This window comes from Haemorhous mexicanus, chromosome 5 (assembly GCF_027477595.1).
Source record: "Haemorhous mexicanus isolate bHaeMex1 chromosome 5, bHaeMex1.pri, whole genome shotgun sequence".
In the NCBI taxonomy this organism is placed as follows: Eukaryota; Metazoa; Chordata; class Aves; order Passeriformes; family Fringillidae; genus Haemorhous; species Haemorhous mexicanus.
The window spans coordinates 75,181,058-75,202,245 of NC_082345.1; the positions used below are offsets into that span (position 1 = coordinate 75,181,058).

General features: G+C 55.3%; 1 protein-coding gene across 1 annotated transcript; it reads right to left on the minus strand.

Annotated features, from left to right (window-relative positions):
* Positions 1–46: 46 nt before the first annotated feature.
* On the minus strand, positions 47–20,315 carry STRIP2 (striatin interacting protein 2). Its single transcript, XM_059847631.1, has 21 exons — positions 20,130–20,315; positions 18,570–18,639; positions 17,543–17,617; positions 17,321–17,455; positions 17,017–17,137; positions 16,323–16,391; positions 16,133–16,239; positions 15,895–16,022; positions 15,345–15,545; positions 13,932–14,155; positions 12,614–12,679; positions 11,875–11,938; positions 11,156–11,227; positions 10,959–11,033; positions 10,383–10,480; positions 9,775–9,901; positions 7,978–8,078; positions 6,507–6,573; positions 3,380–3,484; positions 2,037–2,241; positions 47–1,405 (listed from the first exon to the last, which is right to left on the minus strand). Exons 1-21 carry the CDS (start codon positions 20,313–20,315, stop codon positions 1,155–1,157), a joined length of 2,547 nt encoding a protein of 848 aa, XP_059703614.1. The 3' UTR covers positions 47–1,154.
* Between the last annotated feature and the right edge of the window lie 873 nt (positions 20,316–21,188).

Consider the following 21,188-nt stretch of genomic DNA (forward strand, 5'->3'; position numbering starts at 1 on the left):
AAGCATTTAAATTAAGATACAGGAATGAAAAGCTTAAATAAGGAGGTTTCCTTTAAAAGTTGGTTTATTTTGAACAAAAGCATATTTTAAAAGGCTTTAAAAGGCTTAATGCCATTTCCATGAGCAAGGCCTTGGACAAACCCCACGAAGGAAACATTCCCCAGCTAATTAATTATTTAAGCAATTAGCACAAATCCTGCCATAACAAACACTTGTTTATTTAGGGCTTCCCTGCCCTATAGGAACACACGATGCTTTGACAAATGCCACCCTCATGCAACACAGCTTTACCCCAGGGTAGTGTTCGTTATTTAATTGAAGTGTTCAGGTATTAAATTGACAGAAAGTTTACAGCTCCATATCCTACTCACCCTGAAAGTTATGGACCACAGAATCCACTCTTTTCCTCATAAATTATTCACCAAAGCACCTTCCCTGCCCACCCTAAGAGCAGGCACAGACTTTCCCCCAAACAAGCAAGAATCTGTGTCAAACCTGGGTTACTGAAGGCGGTGTTTGCTGTCCCCTCAGGGCTGCAGAGGATCTGGAATCCAGTGACACTCGGGGAGGAGAGAAGAGGGATCTCCAGGCTGCACAGCTGGGAGCTGCACAGCACAGGGGTGGTGAAGGAAGGTGAGTGGAGGTGGAGGACAGCAGAGGTGCAAAGGTGACGGGTGGGTGTCCAGGGGACATGCAGGACCTGGCCCTGGTGGCACAGGACTCTGAGCTGGGCTGTACCACCCCAGCAGCAGCAGTGGACAGGGACAACACGGAATGCTGTCTCCATCCCAAGCCAAGCTGTGTTCCTGGCAGCCCGGGCTGGCAGGGTGCTGTTGGGAGCAGGTCAGCAGCCAGAGCAGACCCACACAGAGGAGCGTGGGGCGTGCGGGGGATGGAATTCCCACTGGGAATCCTTACCCCCAGCCCGCACTGACACACCTGGGCTCTGAGCCCACTCTGCAACCCGTGCCTTACGGTCTCCAAGGAGCCACAGGATGGCCTCCAAAAAGAGGTGGCTGCTGGGCACACAGAGACCTGGTCTCTTTGGGAAGTTGAATTTTTTTCCCAGCTGTGCTAAAACGCCCCAGATCCACCCCGGCCCTGGCCCGGGCAGCCCCGAGGGCGGCAGGAGCGGGCAGGCGGAGGCGGGGCTGTCACTGGCAGTGCAGCAGCTCTTCCCAGCGGATGGGCTGCGAGAACACCTCCCGCTCCAGCCAGAGCTCGTAGGAGTAGTGGAAGTCCTCGGGCAGCTCCAGGCGCTGGCCCAGCACGCTCTGCAGGCAGTTGTCCACCGGGGCGAACTCCGAGTCCTGCGGCTTGTCGTACCTGCGGCTGTTGAAGGCTTCGATGTTGGCCCTCAGCGTGCATTCCTCAGCCTGGAAATCCCACGGCCTGGCGTCGATGTCTGCAGGGCGGGAGGAACAACACCCCAATAGTGTGGGAAACACCGCTCTGACAAGGCTTGAGCGAAAGAAAGGCTGAGGGTTTCACGTGAATTAACCAGTCACTCCTAATTATTATTATTCCTAACCAAATCCCATTATGTGTGCATTTTCATTTAAGATAGCCATAAAAATATAATTACTCCTGCATTAAGGACTATTTAAGATATCCCATAAAAATGTAATTGTTCCTGCTCTAAGGACTCTCTATCATTACCCAGCCCTGCTTTTTTCACAAAGACCCCACCACTTTTACTAAAAACCTCCACTGGCCACTGAAGCAGGGATGAAGATTTAAAACATTTAAAACCTGGTGAGTTTATTATGAGCTCCTAACCACAAACATTTTAAAATTTGGGCAAATGTAGCTATGAATGGTATCGAAAACCTGCAATAAACATGACATTATGTCATATAATATAAACCTATAATATGTAAAGAATCCCAGTATTTTCAAAGCTGGCTTTGCCAAGCTCTACATCTGACGGTGCAGAACGGTGCCATGAAACTTCTGGAAGAAATGCCCAGCAGTGACAACAATTTTAGAGGTTTTGGGCCAAAGCAAGAGGAGCAGAGGGACGGGGCAGCACTCACCGTTGCCATAGGCCCAGTCATCGTTCATGCGGTGCCGCACCTTCTGGTAGATGGCAGACATGGTCTTCATGTTGCTCTTCCTCCACTGGCGCCCCAGGTACTTGGTCTGGATCTTCAGCAGCTTGAGCACGTAGAGCTGCATCATGGCCTGCTTCACCTTCAGAGCCCGCTTCAGGATCGGGGCTGATTTAAACACCACCAGCATCTGCCAGGAAAGCAACACCCATCAGTGCAGGGTGCTGGGGGGCCACACAAACACACTCTGTCTGGGCTGATGTGGGCACCAGCACCTGGACAGCCACACAAACACACGGTGTCTGGGCTGATGTGGGCAACAACACCTGGACAGCCACACAAACACACTCTGTCTGGGCTGATGTGGGCACCAACACCTGGACAGCCACACAAACACACAGTGTCTGGGCTGATGTGGGCACCAGCACCTGGACAGCCACACAAACACACTCTGTCTGGGCTGATGTGGGCACCAGCACCTGGACAGCCACACAAACACACGGTGTCTGGGCTGATGTGGGCACCAGCACCTGGACAGCCACACAAACAGTGTCTGGGCTGATGTGGGCACCAGCACCTGGACAGCCACACAAACACACGGTGTCTGGGCTGATGTGGGCACCAGCACCTGGACAGCCACACAAACACACGGTGTCTGGGCTGATGTGGGCACCAGCACCTGGACAGCCACACAAACACACGGTGTCTGGGCTGATGTGGGCACCAGCACCTGGACAGCCACACAAACAGTGTCTGGGCTGATGTGGGCACCAGCACCTGGACAGCCACACAAACACACGGTGTCTGGGCTGATGTGGGCACCAACACCTGGGGAGCCACACAAACACACTCTGTCTGGGCTGATGTGGGCACCAGCACCTGGACAGCCACACAAACACACGGTGTCTGGGCTGATGTGGGCACCAGCACCTGGACAGCCACACAAACACACTCTGTCTGGGCTGATGTGGGCACCAGCACCTGGACAGCCACACAAACACACGGTGTCTGGGCTGATGTGGGCACCAGCACCTGGGCCTCATGCATCACAAACCCCCAGGAGGGAGAACAGAAGCATTCAGCACAGCCAACACTCTCTGCACGGGGCTTGAGGGTCACAGAAATAATGTTATCTGCAGGAGAAAAAGTATTTCTGCATTTAAGGCTCGATCTGTGAAAGAGAAAAGGGAAGATTTTGAAGAGCAGAAGCTCCTGCACTTGCACAAGGAATCCTGAGCACAAGGCTGGGCTGAACCTGCGGTGTAGAGCCAGGGAGATGCTCCAGGTGAAACGCTGGAGGGTCTACAAGGGTGAGGACACCCCCTTACCATTGTCCTCGAGTGTTTCCACTTGGTCAGCTTGTTGAGGATCCTCAGCAAGTTAATGCAGGAGAACAAATTCCTCCAGCAGAACTGGTTGTTGTCTCCAGCTTCCTGCAATGGGAGAAGTGCAGCCCTGACCACAGCGTTCATCAGCACCACCACAGAGATGTCCTTAGGCAGAAATCTTTATTATTATTGTCTGCACAAGTCTAATTTCTGAGGGCAGACAAGCAGCAGAGCTTCCTCCTCACTTGGGTTATCATCAGCAGATTCTGGGGAAAACCATTCTGAAACATTCCAATTTTAATCTGCTTTTAATTGAGAGTAGGAGCTAATAATGGGATAAATCACATTATTCCATCATGGGAAATATATTTTTTTGGTAGACTTGTATTCTTTGTTTACAGCCAGAGAGCAAATTTCAGCCTGGTGATCACCACTGCTTTTGGTAACTATATCAATTAATGCATGCTTAGGGCACACATTTCCAGTAAAAGGAAATCACAAATCAGCACGGGATGACAAATAGCAACGTTTGTATCAAGAGGACGAGACTTTTCTGTAACAAAACCCCTCCAGCTTAAGTGCCGCTGAGACATTGTTTTAAATATCAGGTAACTGTAAACACCCCCAGCTCCAGCTTGTGGAAACACTGCCCGTGGCACTTGGAGATTTAATTCCACCGCTGCAGTAACTTGCTCCATGTTTGAACAGCTCCAAGCACAGGAGAAATGTCCCACTAAAATCCTGTTTGGGGATTAGTGCACAACAAGGGCTGCTGAACTTATAAACCACTCACAGCCAGCTACAGCCTTCTTCACTCAGGGCAAAACCTCAACCCATTCCAGGATCTGGGCACCCTCAGAGGGGTTTGAAAGCAGATTTACCCAAGAAGATCCCACCAGCACAACCCCTTGCCTTTTAAAGGCAAGGGCCAGCCAGAATCAAGGAATCACTGAGGCTGGAAAAGAGCTCCAAGGCCACCGACCCAAGCTGTGCCTGGTCCCCGCCTTGTCCCCAGCCCAGAGCTCTGAGTGCCACATCCAGGGATTCCTTGGCCACCTCCAGGGATGGACACTCCAGGGCTCCCCAGGCAGCCCCTGCCAATGCCCGAGAGGCAGCCAGAGGTGGGATGTCACCAGAATGTTACCAGAATGTCACTGAGGTGCTTGTGGATGCTGTCTGGTGCTTTGGGGGTGCCAAACTGCATTGGCCCTGCAGTGCCACATTGTGCCAGGCCTAACCTGCACTCTCTACATCCAGTAATTTTCCCAAAGGTCCCAGTGGAATAAGGCAGTATCCATTTCTTAGCCTGGTGGATCTGTTTGTCACCAGTCTGAGGATGTCTCTATAGACTGAAGGAGGGGAGGGTCTTTCCATCAGGTTTATGGAGGCAGGGAACAGGCCAAAGGGGCTTTAATCCCCCTTCTAAGGGGTGGGTTAAGCCCTTTGCAGACCCCTCTGGAGACAGGAGAGGGGAGATGGAGACTGGCCAGGATTTGAATCCCCCACCACCTCAGCCCCTCCTGATTTACACCAGCTGGGGACAGCAGTTACCCCACAGGCCCCCCTTGGGAGGCAGCACTGCACTCATCCTGGCTCTCCTTGGGATAACCAAACACACCTCTCTGTGCTCAAGCCACTGACAGCAGAATGATCTGTGACATCCTCTGAGAAATGTGTTATGCTGGGATGTTGAAATCACTCATCAGAGTGGTAAAAAAAAGCTAAAACAACACATGAAGTGCTGGCTGCAGAAATATAAATACATGCACAAACATACGCCTCGAGTACCAGGGTGTGTCTAATTCCTATTAAATCCTTACTTCATGGGTATCCTCCCAAAGATGAACCCTCGTGGTAAAATTCAAGTTGGTTTCTGCATATTTTCTAATTAAATTGCTCTCCCTTGAGGCTAACATCCGCGTCTGCTGGAGGAAAGTGAAAGCTGCTGTCCCTGAACGTGACAGCTCTCAAACTGTCCAGACCCTGCTGGGAGTATTCTCCCTAAAAACGTTCAGTTTTCTCCTGCAGCCTTGAGGCTGACTGAGGATTGCACAAGCCAGGAAACCCTCCGTGAAGTGTCACTAGATGTCCCCATCGGTCCAGGATCCGGCGGAGTCTGGCAGGGCTGGATGGGGATCCAACCTTCAGCAGCTCTGACCGGGGGAAAATCTTTCTCTCTGATGATTTTGACCTTTCCACAACTAAGGGAAGCAACACAGGCCTCAGATTGCAGCAGCACCATGAGATCATCCCTGCCTGGACTGGATTTGCTCAGGATCCTTCCCAATGATTTAGGGTCTCCATTCCCTGTTCATTATTTCCTGTTAACTCCACTGCTTTCCCCTGTGCTGTCCAAGTCCAACCTCCTCTGCACTTGAATTACTGTAATTAGGAACCTGCCAGCGTTGTTATCCCATCTGTGGTCTGTGTGTTTGCCCAGCCCATCCTCTGGCCAGGCTCTGGAATACTTAAGGCTCCTCTCCATAGGGAATTTGGTTCATTCCTTAAACTGGTATCTCATAGAACAGGAGTGCTCAGAGCAACTGAAACCTGGGAGGCAACAGCCTCTGGGTAAATTCTCTTTCAAAGCACAAGAGTCTTGTCTTGTCAGAACAACAAGAAACAGCCTCAGACTGTGCCAGGGGAGGCTCAGGTTGGACATCAGGAAGAATTCCTCATGGAAAGGGTGCTCAGGCCTTAGCAGGGGCTGCCCAGGGAGCTCCCATCCTGGAGGTGTCCAAGGAGTTCCTGGATGTGGCACTCAGGGCTCTGGGCTGGGGACAAGGGGGTGTTTGATCAAAGATTGGACTTGATGATCTTGGAGGTCTTTTCCAACCGCAACGATCTCGGAATTCTGTGATGCTGTTCTGGTAAAGGGAAACCCCTAAACCCAGCTATTTTTATGGGGTACCCAACACCAGCAGTGCCTCTTCCCCACTTCCCCACAGATGACAGTGACTCAGAATAGGGATGGGAGGGATTTTCAAGCCTGGAGGGGAAAAAAAGTCCAATTTTGGAAAGGTTGGGGGCTACAGAAAAAGAAGACAGGGAACAGAAAACCCAAATCCTTCCTCATGCTGTCACAAAGAGCAATCCTGGCCACAAAAACCCTTTCTGTGCTGCTTACCAGGCTTTCTGCTGTGAGCTCAGGCAAGTCACAGACCGTGCAATGCGGATAATCCAGGACAGAGATGCTGCAGAAAACAGGAAAGAAGGGGCTCATGAGCAACCAATTAACATGAGAGAAATTTTTCAGGTGATCTGTATGATCATGCCCAGGAATCTGTAACATTCTTCTGCTCTGTGCCTGGAAATGTGACAAGTGATTTGGGTGGGGAACAATCCCATCTCCAGCACGTGAAGCAGTCGTGCTGATGGGGCTGCCTCTGGCACAGACAGCATCCAAAGGGGATCCCAGCCTCAGCACTGCCTCAGCCCTCAGCTTAATGGAGCACGTCGATGCCTCCTGGCTCCAAAGCTCCATCCTGAGTCCATTAATAAGGACTCGAAGGATTTGGATCCATTAAGACAGGGCAGATGAGTTATTCATATGCATATTTAAAAAGGGGAAAAAAGTAAACAAAATAGATCTGTGGTTTACAGGGAGGCATCTGGTTGGCAGCATGAAAATTCGTGGTGAGTGAATATTTAGAGTAGCATGTTTTCCAAAGGCATCCAGGCCTGTGGAATTTGTAGAAGTAGTCAGTCAAATACACCCAGAACTGGAATTTACACCTGCCTGGCTCAGAGCGTCCAGCTGCACACCCCACCTGACTCACAGGTGCATATCCTGCCTGTGAAACCTCCATCCCAGAGCAGAGGAGGGAGCTGAGTGCTCCTGGGATATGTTTCCTCCTCACTTAAAAAACACAGGACCAAAAGTGGAAATATTTACAGCAGGAGGCTCAACATATTACTTCCTATTTTTTTATGCATGCCTCCTCGCACAGACACAACCATACCATGCAGGAGACAGACCAGCCTACACACACAGCTGAAGAGCCACAAAAAGAGCATCAAAAAGGAAGAAAAAGGATCTTTTTATCATTCCAACACCCCTGGGGAGCTCCTCTCCAAGCAGAGAAATCCTGCCCTGGTGAGCTGGGAAAGATCTGTGCTGTCTCAGGTCTGTGATCCCTGGTGGTCCAGCCGGTGCCCTGCTCAAAACAGGGCTGGTGCCTCTCTCAAATCAGCAGTAAAAGGCAGTGACAGCTATGGAAAACCTGGATTACAGCTACAAAAAGTGGGAAAGACCTGGAAGAGCCTATCCCACCTGGCCCTGATGAAGCTGTAGCCCAGAGGTGCCCAGTAGCACTGGATGGCTGCCAGGAGTCCACGGGAAAATGAAAACTACTTTATTTTAAAGGTTTAGCCTATTTTATTTCAGTACTATTTCGGCAGCCCAATCAGAGATTGAAAACCCAGCATCCAGCCATCCTCATCATGCCAGAGGGATTTGCTCCCTCCACATATTTCTGTAGTGGACAGGACAGCCCAAAGCCTTGTGAGGTCACCTGGGTCCCCCCAGCACATCAGGGCTCCCCAGGCACGAAGCCTTCCTGCCCCATCACCTGTCTGTCCCCCCCCAGGGGCTGTACCTGTTTTTGGCAGCGATGTAGGACATGATGTTCTGGTTGAAGAATTTCAGGATCAGCGGGATGCAGTTGGCAAACACCAGGTGTTGGGACACGTACTCAAACTGGGGGAGAGAAGGGGAACGGGTCAGCGTTGGCTGGAACAGCTGGGAGCACCACCTGGGGATGGAAACCTCTTCCCAGCCAAAAGGAAAGCTCTTGGTTTGCCCCAGACACCTCACAGACCATCCTGTCCCTGAAGTTTGCTGGGTAAGGTCTGTGTCCTGCACAGCAGCTGGAAAATTCCACGTGCCCTAAAGGACACGCACACGTCACGGCAGTGCTCTGGGAACAGCTGCACCTCATGGCTTTCCTAAGTTAAATCTGTGGCAAAACAGTGCGTGGGGAAGAGGGAAGGGCTTGTAGCTATTACATGAGAAAATACAATAAATCCTATTGCTCTCACACACTAATCCCAGTTCCCTCAGAAATTTTGACTAGAACAATATCCCTATTTTCCTACTTGCTTTTAATTCCTCTCTCCCTCAAAGCATTAAATGGTCTTCAAGGTCCTTCCAACCCAAACCACTCTCAGTTCAATAATACAACAAATCTCTCCTGTCCTCTAAAGACACAAACTGCAGCAAACCCCAATCCTGTCCCATCCTGCCCTTGCCATGCCTCTCCATCCAGATCTCCAATTTGAGAGGGAAGGAACAGTTTGTTCTCATGTCAGCCTGGTGCCAGCTGTCAGCATTGGCACACCACAGATGACACAGCACTGGGAGGGATGTGCTGGTGAGTAATCGACCCTTCCAACCCAGACCATTCTGTGGTTCAGTGATTCCTTCATTTCAGACCTGCTGGAGTTCTCATGGTGCTCCCTGAGACCACCTTGGTCACAGAAAGAACAAAATCACCCCGAGCAGACACAATGAAAAGCAGAATCAGGGGGATGGAACCCTGCAGCTTTCTCCAGGCTCAGCAGCAGGCTGCAATGGCCCTCCTGCCTGGGGGGAAGAAAGGAGAGGAGCTGCTTTGAAGTGAGAAAAATTAATGAAGGGATGTGGTGGGGGGGGGAGCAGAACAAATGTAGGATTGTAAAAATGTGGGAGTTGGTTTCATTTTACCCAATCCAGTACGTGGATTTATATTTATCCTCAGTTAAATATCAGTGGGTTTTGTAACACAGAGGGATTTGTAGTGTGCTGAAAGCTTTAACAGAAAAAATTAGAAAACATTAATTGTTTGACTTGCGGAACGAGTGGAGAACTGGGCCACAGCTCATATTAGTCCTTGGGTTTTTTTAACCAAGCCCTGGAGTGGGTGCAGTTTGATTGGTGCCATGCAGAGGGAACAAAAATCACATTGGGAACAAAAATGAGATTGCAACTATAACCCAGATCTCCTGCCTCTGTTGAAACTGGAGCCCCAAGAACCCGGCCCTGCCAAAAGCAGATTAGGTGACCTCGTGAGGTCCTTCCCAGCACTATTTCTGGGCACTGGAGATGACAGAGCAAAAGAGAGTCTTGCCTAATCCCCTTCCTCTTCCCCCTTCTGCCAGGGAGGCTCGTGCTTTTTCCTAAATTTAACCTGAATGGATATTCCCAGAACTCTAAAAGCTCCTGCCACGTGAGTAGAAAAGGTGTTGTCAAAGCACAGCGGGGTTATCCCAACCTGAGCAGCCCTGCACAAATCCTGGAGCCAAGGAAATGTGATTACAGCTCCTCATGGAAACTCTTCCCAGAAGTCTCCCAGGAGAGGGTTTATCAGGACCTTCCAGCCCAGCTGGGCAATGGCCATCCCTTCCTCTAGGCCCACCTGGTAGATGTGGTTCAGCTTGAAGTGCTTGAGGAGCAGCAGCAGCAGCGCCGAGATGCTCTTCACGATGATCTCCTTGTGCCTGTTCACGTCGATGCCCAGCTTCATGCTCTGCAGGACGGTGATGCTGGGTGGAGGGAAAGCAGCACCGTGGCTGTGGCAGCAGGGAGCCCAAGGCACTGTGGAGTTCTCCTTCATCTGGATGAGCTCTATGAAACCAAGCACCTTCACTCCCCTCGGGACTCCCATTTCCACCCATCCCACATGGTGGTGCCAAAATGCGTTCAAAAAAGGAGGAACAAAAGGTGGATTGCCCTCCACCAGGAATCCTGGCGGAGCAGTAGGAAGGACACCTCCTATATGCTGACAAACCTTTATGATTTGGGTCAATTAGCAGGATTTTGTCATTTGTGCCACTTAGCTTGGAGTGGCTGCACTCAAATCATCGCAGCATCGCTTCCTTGGCTTTCACAGCTCTGCCCTGGTGCCAGCTGCAATTCCCACCTACCCAAACAGATACCCCAGCTCTGGAGCCCTCCAAACCTATTGGCTCTCAAGACTTGGTGGCAAAGGTGGGATGGCTGGTGGCCACCTGGGGAGGGACTTACGGCATCTCTTCGGGCAACACGTCTGCCAGGATGTTGATGGAGTCAGTCTTGGCCTTGGAGGTGGGTGCAGCAGCCAGGAGGATCTTCAGCAAAGCGATCTGCAGGAGAGGGCAGGTCTGGGGGATGGTCCAGACAAGGGAACTCCTTCCTTCTCCTTCACTTGCCAAAACTGCACAACTCCAAGCCAGCTCTACAGTGTTTCACCAGGCCACACTCAACCACTGACAGGAAGGACAAGTGTGGGGAGCTCAGCAGCTCTGTTTGATCCTTAACCTAAGGCATCACATGTGCCTGAGCTCTGGTAGGGAGGGTAAAACAGCACAAGGAACACGGGGAGTTTAAATGCACCTAAATCTCTGTCTCTCCCTGCAGAGCTCACGTGACCCAACCAGCATCTCAGAATCCTCTGAATCCCTCCTCTTGGACAGTACTTTCCTCCCAACTCTGCTCAGGATTCCCCCCAAAATCTGACCATCCAGGTCCTGAACTCCCTCCTGCACTGAGCTCTGCAGCTCCCGGACTGGCACCATTCCCTGCTCCAGAGCTCTTCCTTCCTTGTGAGGAACGGGGGCTTACCATGTACTGGGGGAGATTGTACAACATCGCTCGATACAACACCTCACAAGGGGTTTCTTGGACTTCCTCTTCCCCCTGGGGCAGAGAAACGTTAAAAACAAGGGAAAACGAAGTAAAAATAAGCATGGATTTACACTGAGACCTTGAAAGCCTCCCATCTTCTCTCTGGTGATGGAGTGAAACAACTTCCTTCTTACCAGAGACATGGGGCACTTCTCCAGCTCCTCCTCGTTCTTGATCTGGACATCTGAGATGGAAACGTACTTGTGCTGGCAAAACACACAGAGGGAGAGCAGTGTCACAGCTGGAGGGGGAAACACGGCCAGCCATGGTCACAGCAATACCCCAGTGAGGTGTGCAGGCCACAGCAGAGCCACAGAGCTCATCCCTGAGTGGGACATCCCTGCAGCCCCTCACACCTCCTGCCTTGGGTTACTTCCACCTGCTCCCTCTAGGAGCTCTCTGTAAGGAGTTAGAGGGACAATCACCTCCAAAAGACAACCCAGACCCTGGATAGGGTCAGGTGGCCTCTGGGGGGGGGGGGGGGGGGTGTCTCATTCCCCACAGAGCACTGCAGGAGCCAAGGCTGGCCGTGCTTCCCTCTGGGGACAGCAGCAGTTTGGGAATGTATGTCCAAACATCCAGCTCTGAAAGTCTGTCACCTTCAAAACACATGACAGACATTCACCAGGAAACAGGAATGCCGCACCTTGGGTAAAGGGAAAGTAAAAATGCTGGAGAGGCTACTTGAGGACTCAGTTTTTAAATTTTTTGCCTCAATTCCTGCAAGAAGCTTCAAAAGCTTTTCCTGAGGCACCCAACTTTTTACTCCCTGCAGTACCAGTGTTTCAGGGAGGTTGGCCAGGAGGATCCACCTGGTGGATATCTCATGCCATGCATGGAGCCACCATCTCACCTGCTTCAGGGTCTTCACACTTTCATGGATCGGCCGTGGGAGCCCTATCAGGGTTTCGGTGTCCCTGGGGGAGAGGAAAGAAGGTCAGTGCTGGGAAGGAGATCCATGCTCAAACATTCCCGTGCCATAACAGGTAGAAGAGGGAGCCTGGAGTCTGCTGAATGCATCCCAGATGGGTCAGGAATTGGGGGAGGTGTTGGCCTGAGCTGCTGCCCTCCCACCTCCTCCCCATCATGCCTGCACGAGACAGGAGAGACATTGGGGTGGAGAATTGGGGTGAAATCGGGTTGAACCAGAATTCGGGTGAAATCAGATGAGATCAGAAATAGGGTGGAGCCAGTCTGAGCCCAGCACTGCACCTAAAAATGGATGGACCCTGCTGGGCCTGTCCCAGGATAACTCTGCACCTGCAGCTTGATTTATTCACAAACTGGGTCATTTGCTGTGGATACCAAACTGTCTCAGCTGCCTTTCACATCAAACCAGCTCCTGGCTTGGGCCAGCGGTCACTTATTCTGGGCTAGGTCTGATTTTTAATGGAAAGAGGTCCCTGGGGACCAGTGTCTCCAGGAACATGCTTTTCTAGCACTGCTTTCATTGCTGCAGCTCTGGCAAAGCCAGCATTGCCTCATCCTGAGCATGTCTTGAGCTGGGGAAACCTGAGCTTTGTGCACACCTCCCACCACTTAACCCCCACTGGTGCAGGCTGCAGGGCAGATTTGGTGGATGAAACACTCACTGTCCCAGCGTGAATCCGATGAATTTGTTCCTGCTTGCTTCCAGGAAATGCTCGATGTCTTTCTGTCTGATGGAGCAGCGGAGAGACAAAAACAAGGAGAAGGTTGGAAAACAGCCACGTACAAGATCACAACCTCAGACTGATTCCTAGAGATCTCAACAGCAGCGGGCAAAAGCCACCTTTGCCCTCACTGGCTGGGGGCAATGTGAACCCAAACCATTTGTATTTGCTGTGCAACTCCATGGGAACGTGCAAGTAAACGGAGAGGAGTTTTCTGCAACCAGCACCTTTGTATCCACCTCCTGTGCTCCTCACACGCCTCTCCAAGGAGCATCTGCTGGCTCTGAGAGAACAAATGTTGTCTCCACAGTCTGTCAGAGCACACGCTGCTCCCACAGCAAGCTGACATCTTGTCCACCTTGGGCATCTTTCATGAGAACTGCTGGGCAGCTCTGCACTGCAAGCAGGACATGAGCTGTGAGCCAAGGCTCTCCTGGACAGAAAGGAATCCAGCTGGATCTCCAGCCAGCAGCCAAGGAAAGCAGCAGCCATTGGATTTCAAAGCTGAGAGTGTTGACGTGGAGCACCACAGCACCACCATGGAGATCCATGTGGGAAGCCAATTCCTGCTGTGTTTCTGCAAGGAATGCTCTGGACAGACAGACTTAACCCTGACACTGCTCCTATCTCAAAAATATCTATTTGCTCCTGTGTTTTAAAGACACTGGATTAAATCCAGGCTTGGGATAAACAGCAGAAAAACCCTCACATGGATCAGAGGGAAAGGGACAGAGGTTTTCACCCTCTTTGCCTAACATTCCCTCATTTCATGTGTGCATAGCTGCCTTAGGAAAGAAAGGCACCAACTCCTTCATCCTTAGATGTTTTTCTCTGCCACTAAAAAAGGCTTCACCTGGCAACACAGGGTCCTACTCACCCAACAAGGGGTCATTAACCAGCTCCCAAGATGATTAATCAAGGGCTTTGTGCTACCAAGGTCCACTGGGACCCGGCTGGGAAAGCTGCCCCTGCTCCCACAGCGCCCCAGCACAGCCTGGGATATCCAAAACTGGATTGCCACTATTGGGCAATAAATTGGTTTGTCCTTTTATTGGCTTGGGCTGGGTTTAGCTGAGCTCTTCCCCAGAATTTACACACCAAACGTGGCAAGTGGCCAATCCAGAAAGGACCAACAAAAAAGAGAAGTGGAGTCACTTCAGTTCAACCTGCCAGAGGCCAAAAAACTTCCCAAGAAACTGCAATGAACTCCAGGACAGGTAGGTGTGGGGAGGAGGGCGGTGGCACCAGGTGGCTTTACCTGACTTTGGGGGCCCAGGGGAGCCCCTTGGGGAAGGACACCCTCTCGATGGGCAGGCGCTGCGCGGGCATGGCGGGGATGAGCGCGTCCCGCTCCACCAGGTCCAGCTCCCCCTCCAGCCCGCCGTCCACCTCGTCGTTCTCCTCTTCATCAACCCCTCCTTCGTCGTTCTTGAAGGGATCTCTCTCGTTGTAGATATCCAAACTGTCTTGCTTCATCAGGGGCTGCAGCAGAAGGGGAAGGAAACATTCAAGTCACTTGAAGGATTTTATTTCCTTCTCAGGTGCTGCCACCAGATCTCTCCATCCTGAAAGGATCACGCTCTCAGATGTTCCTCAGGTGAGAATTTCCCTCCTAGCTGTTGCCACCAAAGCCTGCACAAGAATAATTCCTTCTGTGCCTCTAACCTTCCTGCTCTAGGAGGTGCAACCCCATTTTCCACCTTAACTTTTGGGGTTTCCATCTGACATCTCTTCCTTAGCAAAAGGATTTCCATCCTCAGAACACAACACAGCAACTCCAAGAGCAGAGCTAAAAAAAGAACTTGCTGTGAGCAGTTTGCTCCCTGGTGCTTATCAGCCCTTTGCCATAAGGTCAGGATGTCCTCTGGCATGCTCTGGACCAAACACCCCATGGGGCTGATCTGTTGCAGTTGAAATTGGTGGATAAAAAACTGGACATGCTCTGACCACGTGTACTGAGAGCCCAAAATCCCCCCAGCCCTGGGCTGGTCTCCCAGCATGGGCAGCAGAGGAGGGGGGGATCCTGCCCCTGTTTCAGGTGAGACCCCACCTGCAGAGCTGCCCCAGCCCTGGGGACACAGCAGCAGCACCTGGAGCTGCTGGAGAGAGCCCAGAGGAGGCTGCTCCAGGAGCTGCTCCAGGGCTGGAGCCCCTCAGTGCCCAGGGATCCAGGCTGGGAGAGCTGGAGGTGCTCACCTGGAGAGGAGAAGGCTCCAGGGAGAGCTTCCAGCACATTCCAGGGCCTGGAGGGGCTCCAGGAGAGCTGCAGAGGGACTGGGGACAAGGCCTGCAGGGACAGGACACAGGGAATGGCTCCCAGTGCCAGAGGGCAGGGCTGGGTGGGATCTTGGCAATGAGGAATTCCTGGCTGGGAGGGTGGGGAGGGGCTGGGCTGGAATTCCCAGAGCAGCTGTGGCTGTCCCTGGATCCCTGGCAGTGCCCAAGGCCAGCTTGGCTGGAGCTGTGAGAAACCTGATCTAATGGAAGGTGTCATTTGGAACTGGATGGTCCTTAAGGTCCCTTCCAACCCAAACAATTCTGTAAGCCTAGAACTGGAAAACACCGGAGCACCTGGGAGGGAAAGGGAACCGTAACCACGAGCACTCCTGGCTCCTCCTGCCGGTGCCTGCTGGAAACCCCTCCCGGCCCGGGAGGACGCTCCCGCTCTCACCCTGCGGCTGCGGTGGCCCCGCTTCTGCTGCGGCTGCTGCTGCTGCTGCTGCTCCACGAGCTCGATGGCGCAGGTGGGCGGCGAGGCCGCACGCATCCCCCGCACCACCTGGATGCTGTCCTCGGGCAGCGGCGGCAGCCCCAGCTCCTCCCGCCGCCGCACCTTCATGGCCTGCAGCGCCTCGAACCCGCCCAGCGTGAACTGCGGACAGAGAGACGGGAGAGCACGGAGGACACCCGCAGCACCCACAGGGCACCCCTGGAGCACCCACAGGGCACCCCTGGAGCACCCACAGGGCACCCCTGGAGCACACAGCCCTCCCGGGCAGCTCCCAGCTGGGGGCCATCAACGGGAGAGCCGAGGTGAAGGCACCACGGCGCTGGTTCGTTCTCCAGATTCCTCCCCCGCCCACCCATCCCAGCAGGAACTGTATCCCTGTGTCAGCTCCCGGCTCCATCCTGAATAAGCCCATCACGGTGGGGAATATCCAGGCTGCAGCAGCGCTGATCCAGAATGAAAGCTTCTGGAGCAAGGAAGGGTTTGCACTCACCAGGAGCACCTTCCAGAGCAGGAGCAGCACCTTCTTCATGGGGAAGTGTGGAGCGTGGCCGCTGCAGAACTTGGTCACCATCGTGAAGAGCAGCAGAGCAAAGGGCTCCTCAGCGTGCACAGGGAAACCTGTGCAGGAGGGACCAGGGCTGGCTCAGAGCTGATCCCCCACCCCTGAGCTCTCCCCGCGGGTCCACCACAAAGGGACCTCCAGAGGGCACAGCGGACTTGGGGCTCACTCAGCTCCATCCTGAAGGTCTCCCGGCAGGTTTTCCACTCGGGGGGATCCGCCTCCTGCTCCACACGGATGTTCTCCACCATCAGGTACATGACGCTGAGCAGGACCCTGCCAGAACAGCACAGCAGGCTGGTGAGAGGCCACCGTGTCCCCAGAGGTTGTCCCCCAGCCCTCCCAGCAGCGAGGGGTACCTGAGCTCCGTGCTGTCGGCCAGGGAGATGGCCGGCTTCCGCAGGGCGCTGCTGCAGGCCTGGCTGTTCCTGCAGGAGAGGGGAGAGCTCAGCCAGCCCCCTCATCCCCCCAGCCTGCCCCGGGAATGCCACACCGGGACATGGGACACGGCTGTGGCACCTCCCCAGCAGGAGGAGGAGGATGGGGAGAAAGAGGATGAAGAGGAGGGTGAGGAGGATTGAAGCAGAGTGCAGGAAGGGTGGGGTGAAAGAAGATGAAGAGGGGGAGGATGAGGAGAAAAGGGTGAGGAAGATAGTGAGAAGAAAGATGAAAAGGAGGAAGGTGAGAAGGATGAGGAGAAAGATGACGAGGAGGAGGAGGAGGATGAAAAGAAAGAAGACGAAGAGGAAGAGGCTGAGGAGGATGAGAAAGAAGATGAAAAGGAGGAAGGTGAGAAGATGAAGAGAAAGTGGAGGTAGAAGAGGAGGATGGAAGAAGAAGGTGAGGAAAGTGGGGAGGAAGCTGAAGAGGAGGAGAGTAAATTGAATGGAAGAAAAGAAGGAGAGAAAGCAGATCAGAGAATCACAGAATCATTTTCATTGGGAAAGACCTCCAAGGTCATTGAGTGCAAGAAGTGGAGGGGTGAGAAGAAAGAACGAAGTGAAGAAGAGGAGGAGGAGGGAGAGGTGGGCGAGGGCAGCGCAGTCCTCTCACTCAATCTCCATGTTGAGGAGCTCCAGGAAGGCAGAGAAGGTGCCCAGCTGGTACAGGAGGAAGCTGTTGTGCCGAGACCAGTGCAGGACATCACCTTCATTATCACAGTCCCCAAAGACACCTGGAGAGGCCCCAGAGAGAAACACTGGTGAGGGAGGGCCTGCCTTTGCACCCCTGGAGTCCACAGGACCACCCCAGGCAGGAGCTTCACTGCACCAACCCAGCACAACCCCGAGAAAGGCTTCTCCCAAACCCCCATGGCAGCGGATCCGAGCCACATCGGGCCGGGGGGACGTGTCCTTACCCTGTGCCAGGTACAGGATGGCCCGTGCCACTCTGAGCCTCCTGTCCCTGTTGACCACCTCCAGCCCATCCAGCAGGTGCATGACGTAGGCCTTCTGCTGAGCCCTGTCCAGCTCCAGCCACCTCCTGCCCGGCACTGGAAAGGGGACACGAGTCCAGCCAGGTGCTTCCCTGGGGGGCTGCTCTGGCCCCAGGGCAGGGGTGCTGAGCCCAGGGCTGGTACCTTGAGTGTGAAAATCCTCCTCGAAGCATCTCCTGTTGTGGCTCAGCTCAGGCTCCTCGGTGTAGCTGTACAGCTCTGATGGAGACAGGGATCAGCAGGGACATGGAGGGGCTTCATCCTCCTCCTCATTCCCAAATTCCTTGGGAACATCCCTGTGCACCCAGGCAGACACGGGACAGAGATCTAGACTGGTTCCTGAGCCCTCCTGCAGCCCCAAGGGCACCTTGTGGCCACCCAATGCCACCAACCTCATCCCCTTCATCCCCTGGCTGGGCAGTTCCCAGCTCCTGCTCCAGCTGCACTTCCAGTTTCATTGGGGTTTTCGAGGGGACATCTGGAGCCTCACTTCAGCAGTTTGGGAATGAAGGGAATGCAGGAACACCCAGGCAGGACCTGCACTGATGCCACATCCAGCAGCTCAGACATTTTGGGTCCTGCAAATAGGGGCTGGGCTTGGACTGACATGATGTTGCACCTGCTCTTTGTAATTCCTGCCTGTTCCTCTAGGATTCCTGCCTGTTCCCACAGAATCCCTACAGTCCCGAGGGGCTGAGCAGCACCACGAGGACTGAGGTGATCCTGCAGGGAAGGAGGAAGGATCCCTTGCAGAGGAAATGTGTTTTTGCCAGGCCAGCGTGTGCAGCTGAGATACACCGAGCTAAAAATAGCCCCATTTTCTCCGGACACGCTCGGGAGCGGGGTTCGGGAGCAGAGGCAGCTGGAGCCGCGGCACAGCAGGAACACAGCGACAAGGACAGCCCGGCCTGATAAAGGGTGGGTGACACCTCCCGCCTGGGCTCTGTCCCCGGACACTCCGCCTCCTGCCACCCCCGGCGCTGTGCCCTGGCCATGGGGAGCGCGGGGCAATCCCCGTGTCCCCACGCGTCCCTTCTGCGTCCCCAGGGAGTGAGCGGCTCTCTAATAATAAACCCCGCTCGGTATCCATCCCCCATCCCGGCGGGACTTTCACTTTCCCTGCCTGCCGGGCACCTGCAAATAACAATGCAGCGCCCCAAACCCGCTTCACCTGCCAGCTCGGCGCCGTGCCCGTCGGCATCCCCGTACTCGAATTCCAGGTTGGGACAATCCACGGAGCCCTGCGGAGAGCGGGATGGGGTTAGGAGGGGGCTGGCACATCCCTGGGGATATTTTGGGCTGCGGGATGGCTGCCAGCACTCGCAGCCTTTGCGCCAAAGCTGCTCCAGCCGCCGGAGCAGCGACTCGCAGGGATGGGTCTCCCGGGCTGGAGCGGGCAGTCCGTGCGGGGCCGCTTAAAACACGGCGGAATTGTGAAAGCCGTGTGTAAAAACAGCATTTCTCAAACCCCAGGGAAAGCAAAGGCACGACACAAAATGCCGGTGAATGTTTGATGCGTTTCAGAGCCCTGCACGCCCTAAAAACAAACCCCGGGGCCGGTTCAAAGCGAAAGCCCGCGGGAGGATGCTGCGGATCCCTGAGCTCCGGCCCCGGCACCGCAGATCTGACAGCTCTCGGGGCCGCGCTTTGCCTTTCTGGTCTCCCCCTCCTCCCCTGCGGATGAGGAACTGGAGCATGAAACTTCGCCGGAGGATTCCGGCGGGGCAGCGAGCAGGCAGCCGCAGCCAGACGACCCAAGGCCGGCACCGCGCCGCCCCGCCCCGGGTAAGGGAACACATGAATGGGTAATCAACCAAATTAACATAATTCCCCATTCCGAGTCTCAGCAGCCCTGCTCGGCAGCAGGGCTGGAACTGATGCGCATCGCGGTGATTAATATTGATGAGCCAGGAGGACGCGCGGCCCCGGGATGAGCCCGAGCGGCTCAGAGGCGCTCGCCGGGTGCTCAGCCCATCGCTGCAGCCCCGCCGGCGGCGCGGCTCGGGCGCTGAAAGCCGGGCAGGAATCCGGCGGAGCGCGTGCAGCCCTAATCCGCCCGGAGAGACCGAGCCGGGGGGCGAAGCAAAGCCCAAATTCACCAGCCGCGGGCACGACTTGGACACCGTTCCCAGGGACCCTTTTGGGGTCGGGGAACCCCAAAGGTGGCCCGGGACATCAGATCCCGGTGGGATCCTGGTGAGCCGATCCCGGTCCTGCTCTCCCAGCCTGGCACTCACGAAGCCGCACGGGCGCAGCTGGGGCAGGGCAGCCCAGCGGGGTTTGGGGGTTCCCCCGTGCCCCGGGGCTATCGGGGCAGGAGGGGTGAAGGGGCTGGAGGGGACAGCGGCACCCGGGCCTTGGTGAGGGGCAAAGGGGAGCCTGCAGAGTGTGGGGGAGCCCAGGGCCCAGGTGGGCCCCCAAAACCTGCTGCCGGCTCTGGGCGTGGGGCTGGGAGGTGCCAGTGCTGGGGCTGAGCCAGCACCCCAAAACTCTGCAGCTGGGTTTGGGAGTGCCGCGGAGCGCCCCTGGGGCTCCCCGCTCCGGGCTGGGCACCGCAGGACACTGAAGCCACTCCCGCAGGACCCCTAAAGCGTCCAGGTGGGGTAGGGAGCACCCCCAAGACCGGGAGCTCCCCCAGTCCTGGATAAGGCTCCTTCCGCAGGGACTCCCTACGCCACAGCAGGTCCCGGCGGAGCCCGGGGGGTGCCGGCACAGAGCTCCGCGCTCTTACCTCGGACTCCTTGCGCTGGCTCCTGAAGAGCTCCCGGCCCTTGGGCTGGGGCTGAGGCTGGGGTTGTGGCTGGGGCTGGGGCTGTGGCTGAGGCTGGGGTTGTGGCTGGGGTTGGGGCTGTGGCTGGGGCTGTCCCGGGCGGGCCCTGCCCGGGCCCGGGGCTCCGCCGCCTCCCGCCGCCTCCATCCCGCGGCCCCGCGGCCGCCGCCAGCACGTGGGGGCCGGGCCCCGCCCCTCCCCGCCCCGCCCATTGGTCCTCCATGATTGGGGCGTGGCCTCAGGACACACCCCCCACATCGCCATTGGTCTGGAGCGGGGCGGGGCGGGGCCCCGGGTAACGGTGGAGGGGTCGGGGGGAACCTGGGGGTCGCTCGGGATGGGGGGGCTGGGAACACAGGGGGCGTCCCTGGGGGGCTGGGAACAGGGAATGCTGGGGAGTTATGGGGGGTCCCTGGGGGGCTGGGAACAGGGAATGCTGGGGAGTTATGGGGGGTCCCTGGGGGGCTGGGAACAGGGAATGCTGGGGAGTTATGGGGGGTCCCTGGGGGGCTGGGAACAGGGAATGCTGGGGAGTTATGGGGGGTCCCTGAGGAGGTGGGAACAGGGAATGCTGGGGAGTTATGGGGGGTCCCTGGGGGGCTGGGAACAGGGAATGCTGGGGAGTTATGGGGGGTCCCTGGGGCAGTGGGAACAGGGAATGCTGGGGAGTTCTGGGGGGGTCCCTGGGGTGCTGGGAACAGGGAATGCTGGGGAGTTATGGGGGGTCCCTGGGGCAGTGGGAACAGGGAATGCTGGGGAGTTCTGGGGGGGTCCCTGGGGGGCTGGGAACAGGGAATGCTGGGGAGTTATGGGGGGTCCCTGGGGCGCTGGGAACAGGGAATGCTGGGGAAGGGGTTTATAGGATGTCCCTGGGGTGCTGGGAGGATGGAATGCTGGGGAAGGAGGATTTGTAGGGCGTCCTTGGAGCTGCCGTGGGGGCTCTGGGGTGTCCCTGGAGCGCAGAACCGGGGCAGCAGGGCGGGAGCCCGTGGTGTCAGAGGTGCCCGCGGGGTAATGAGG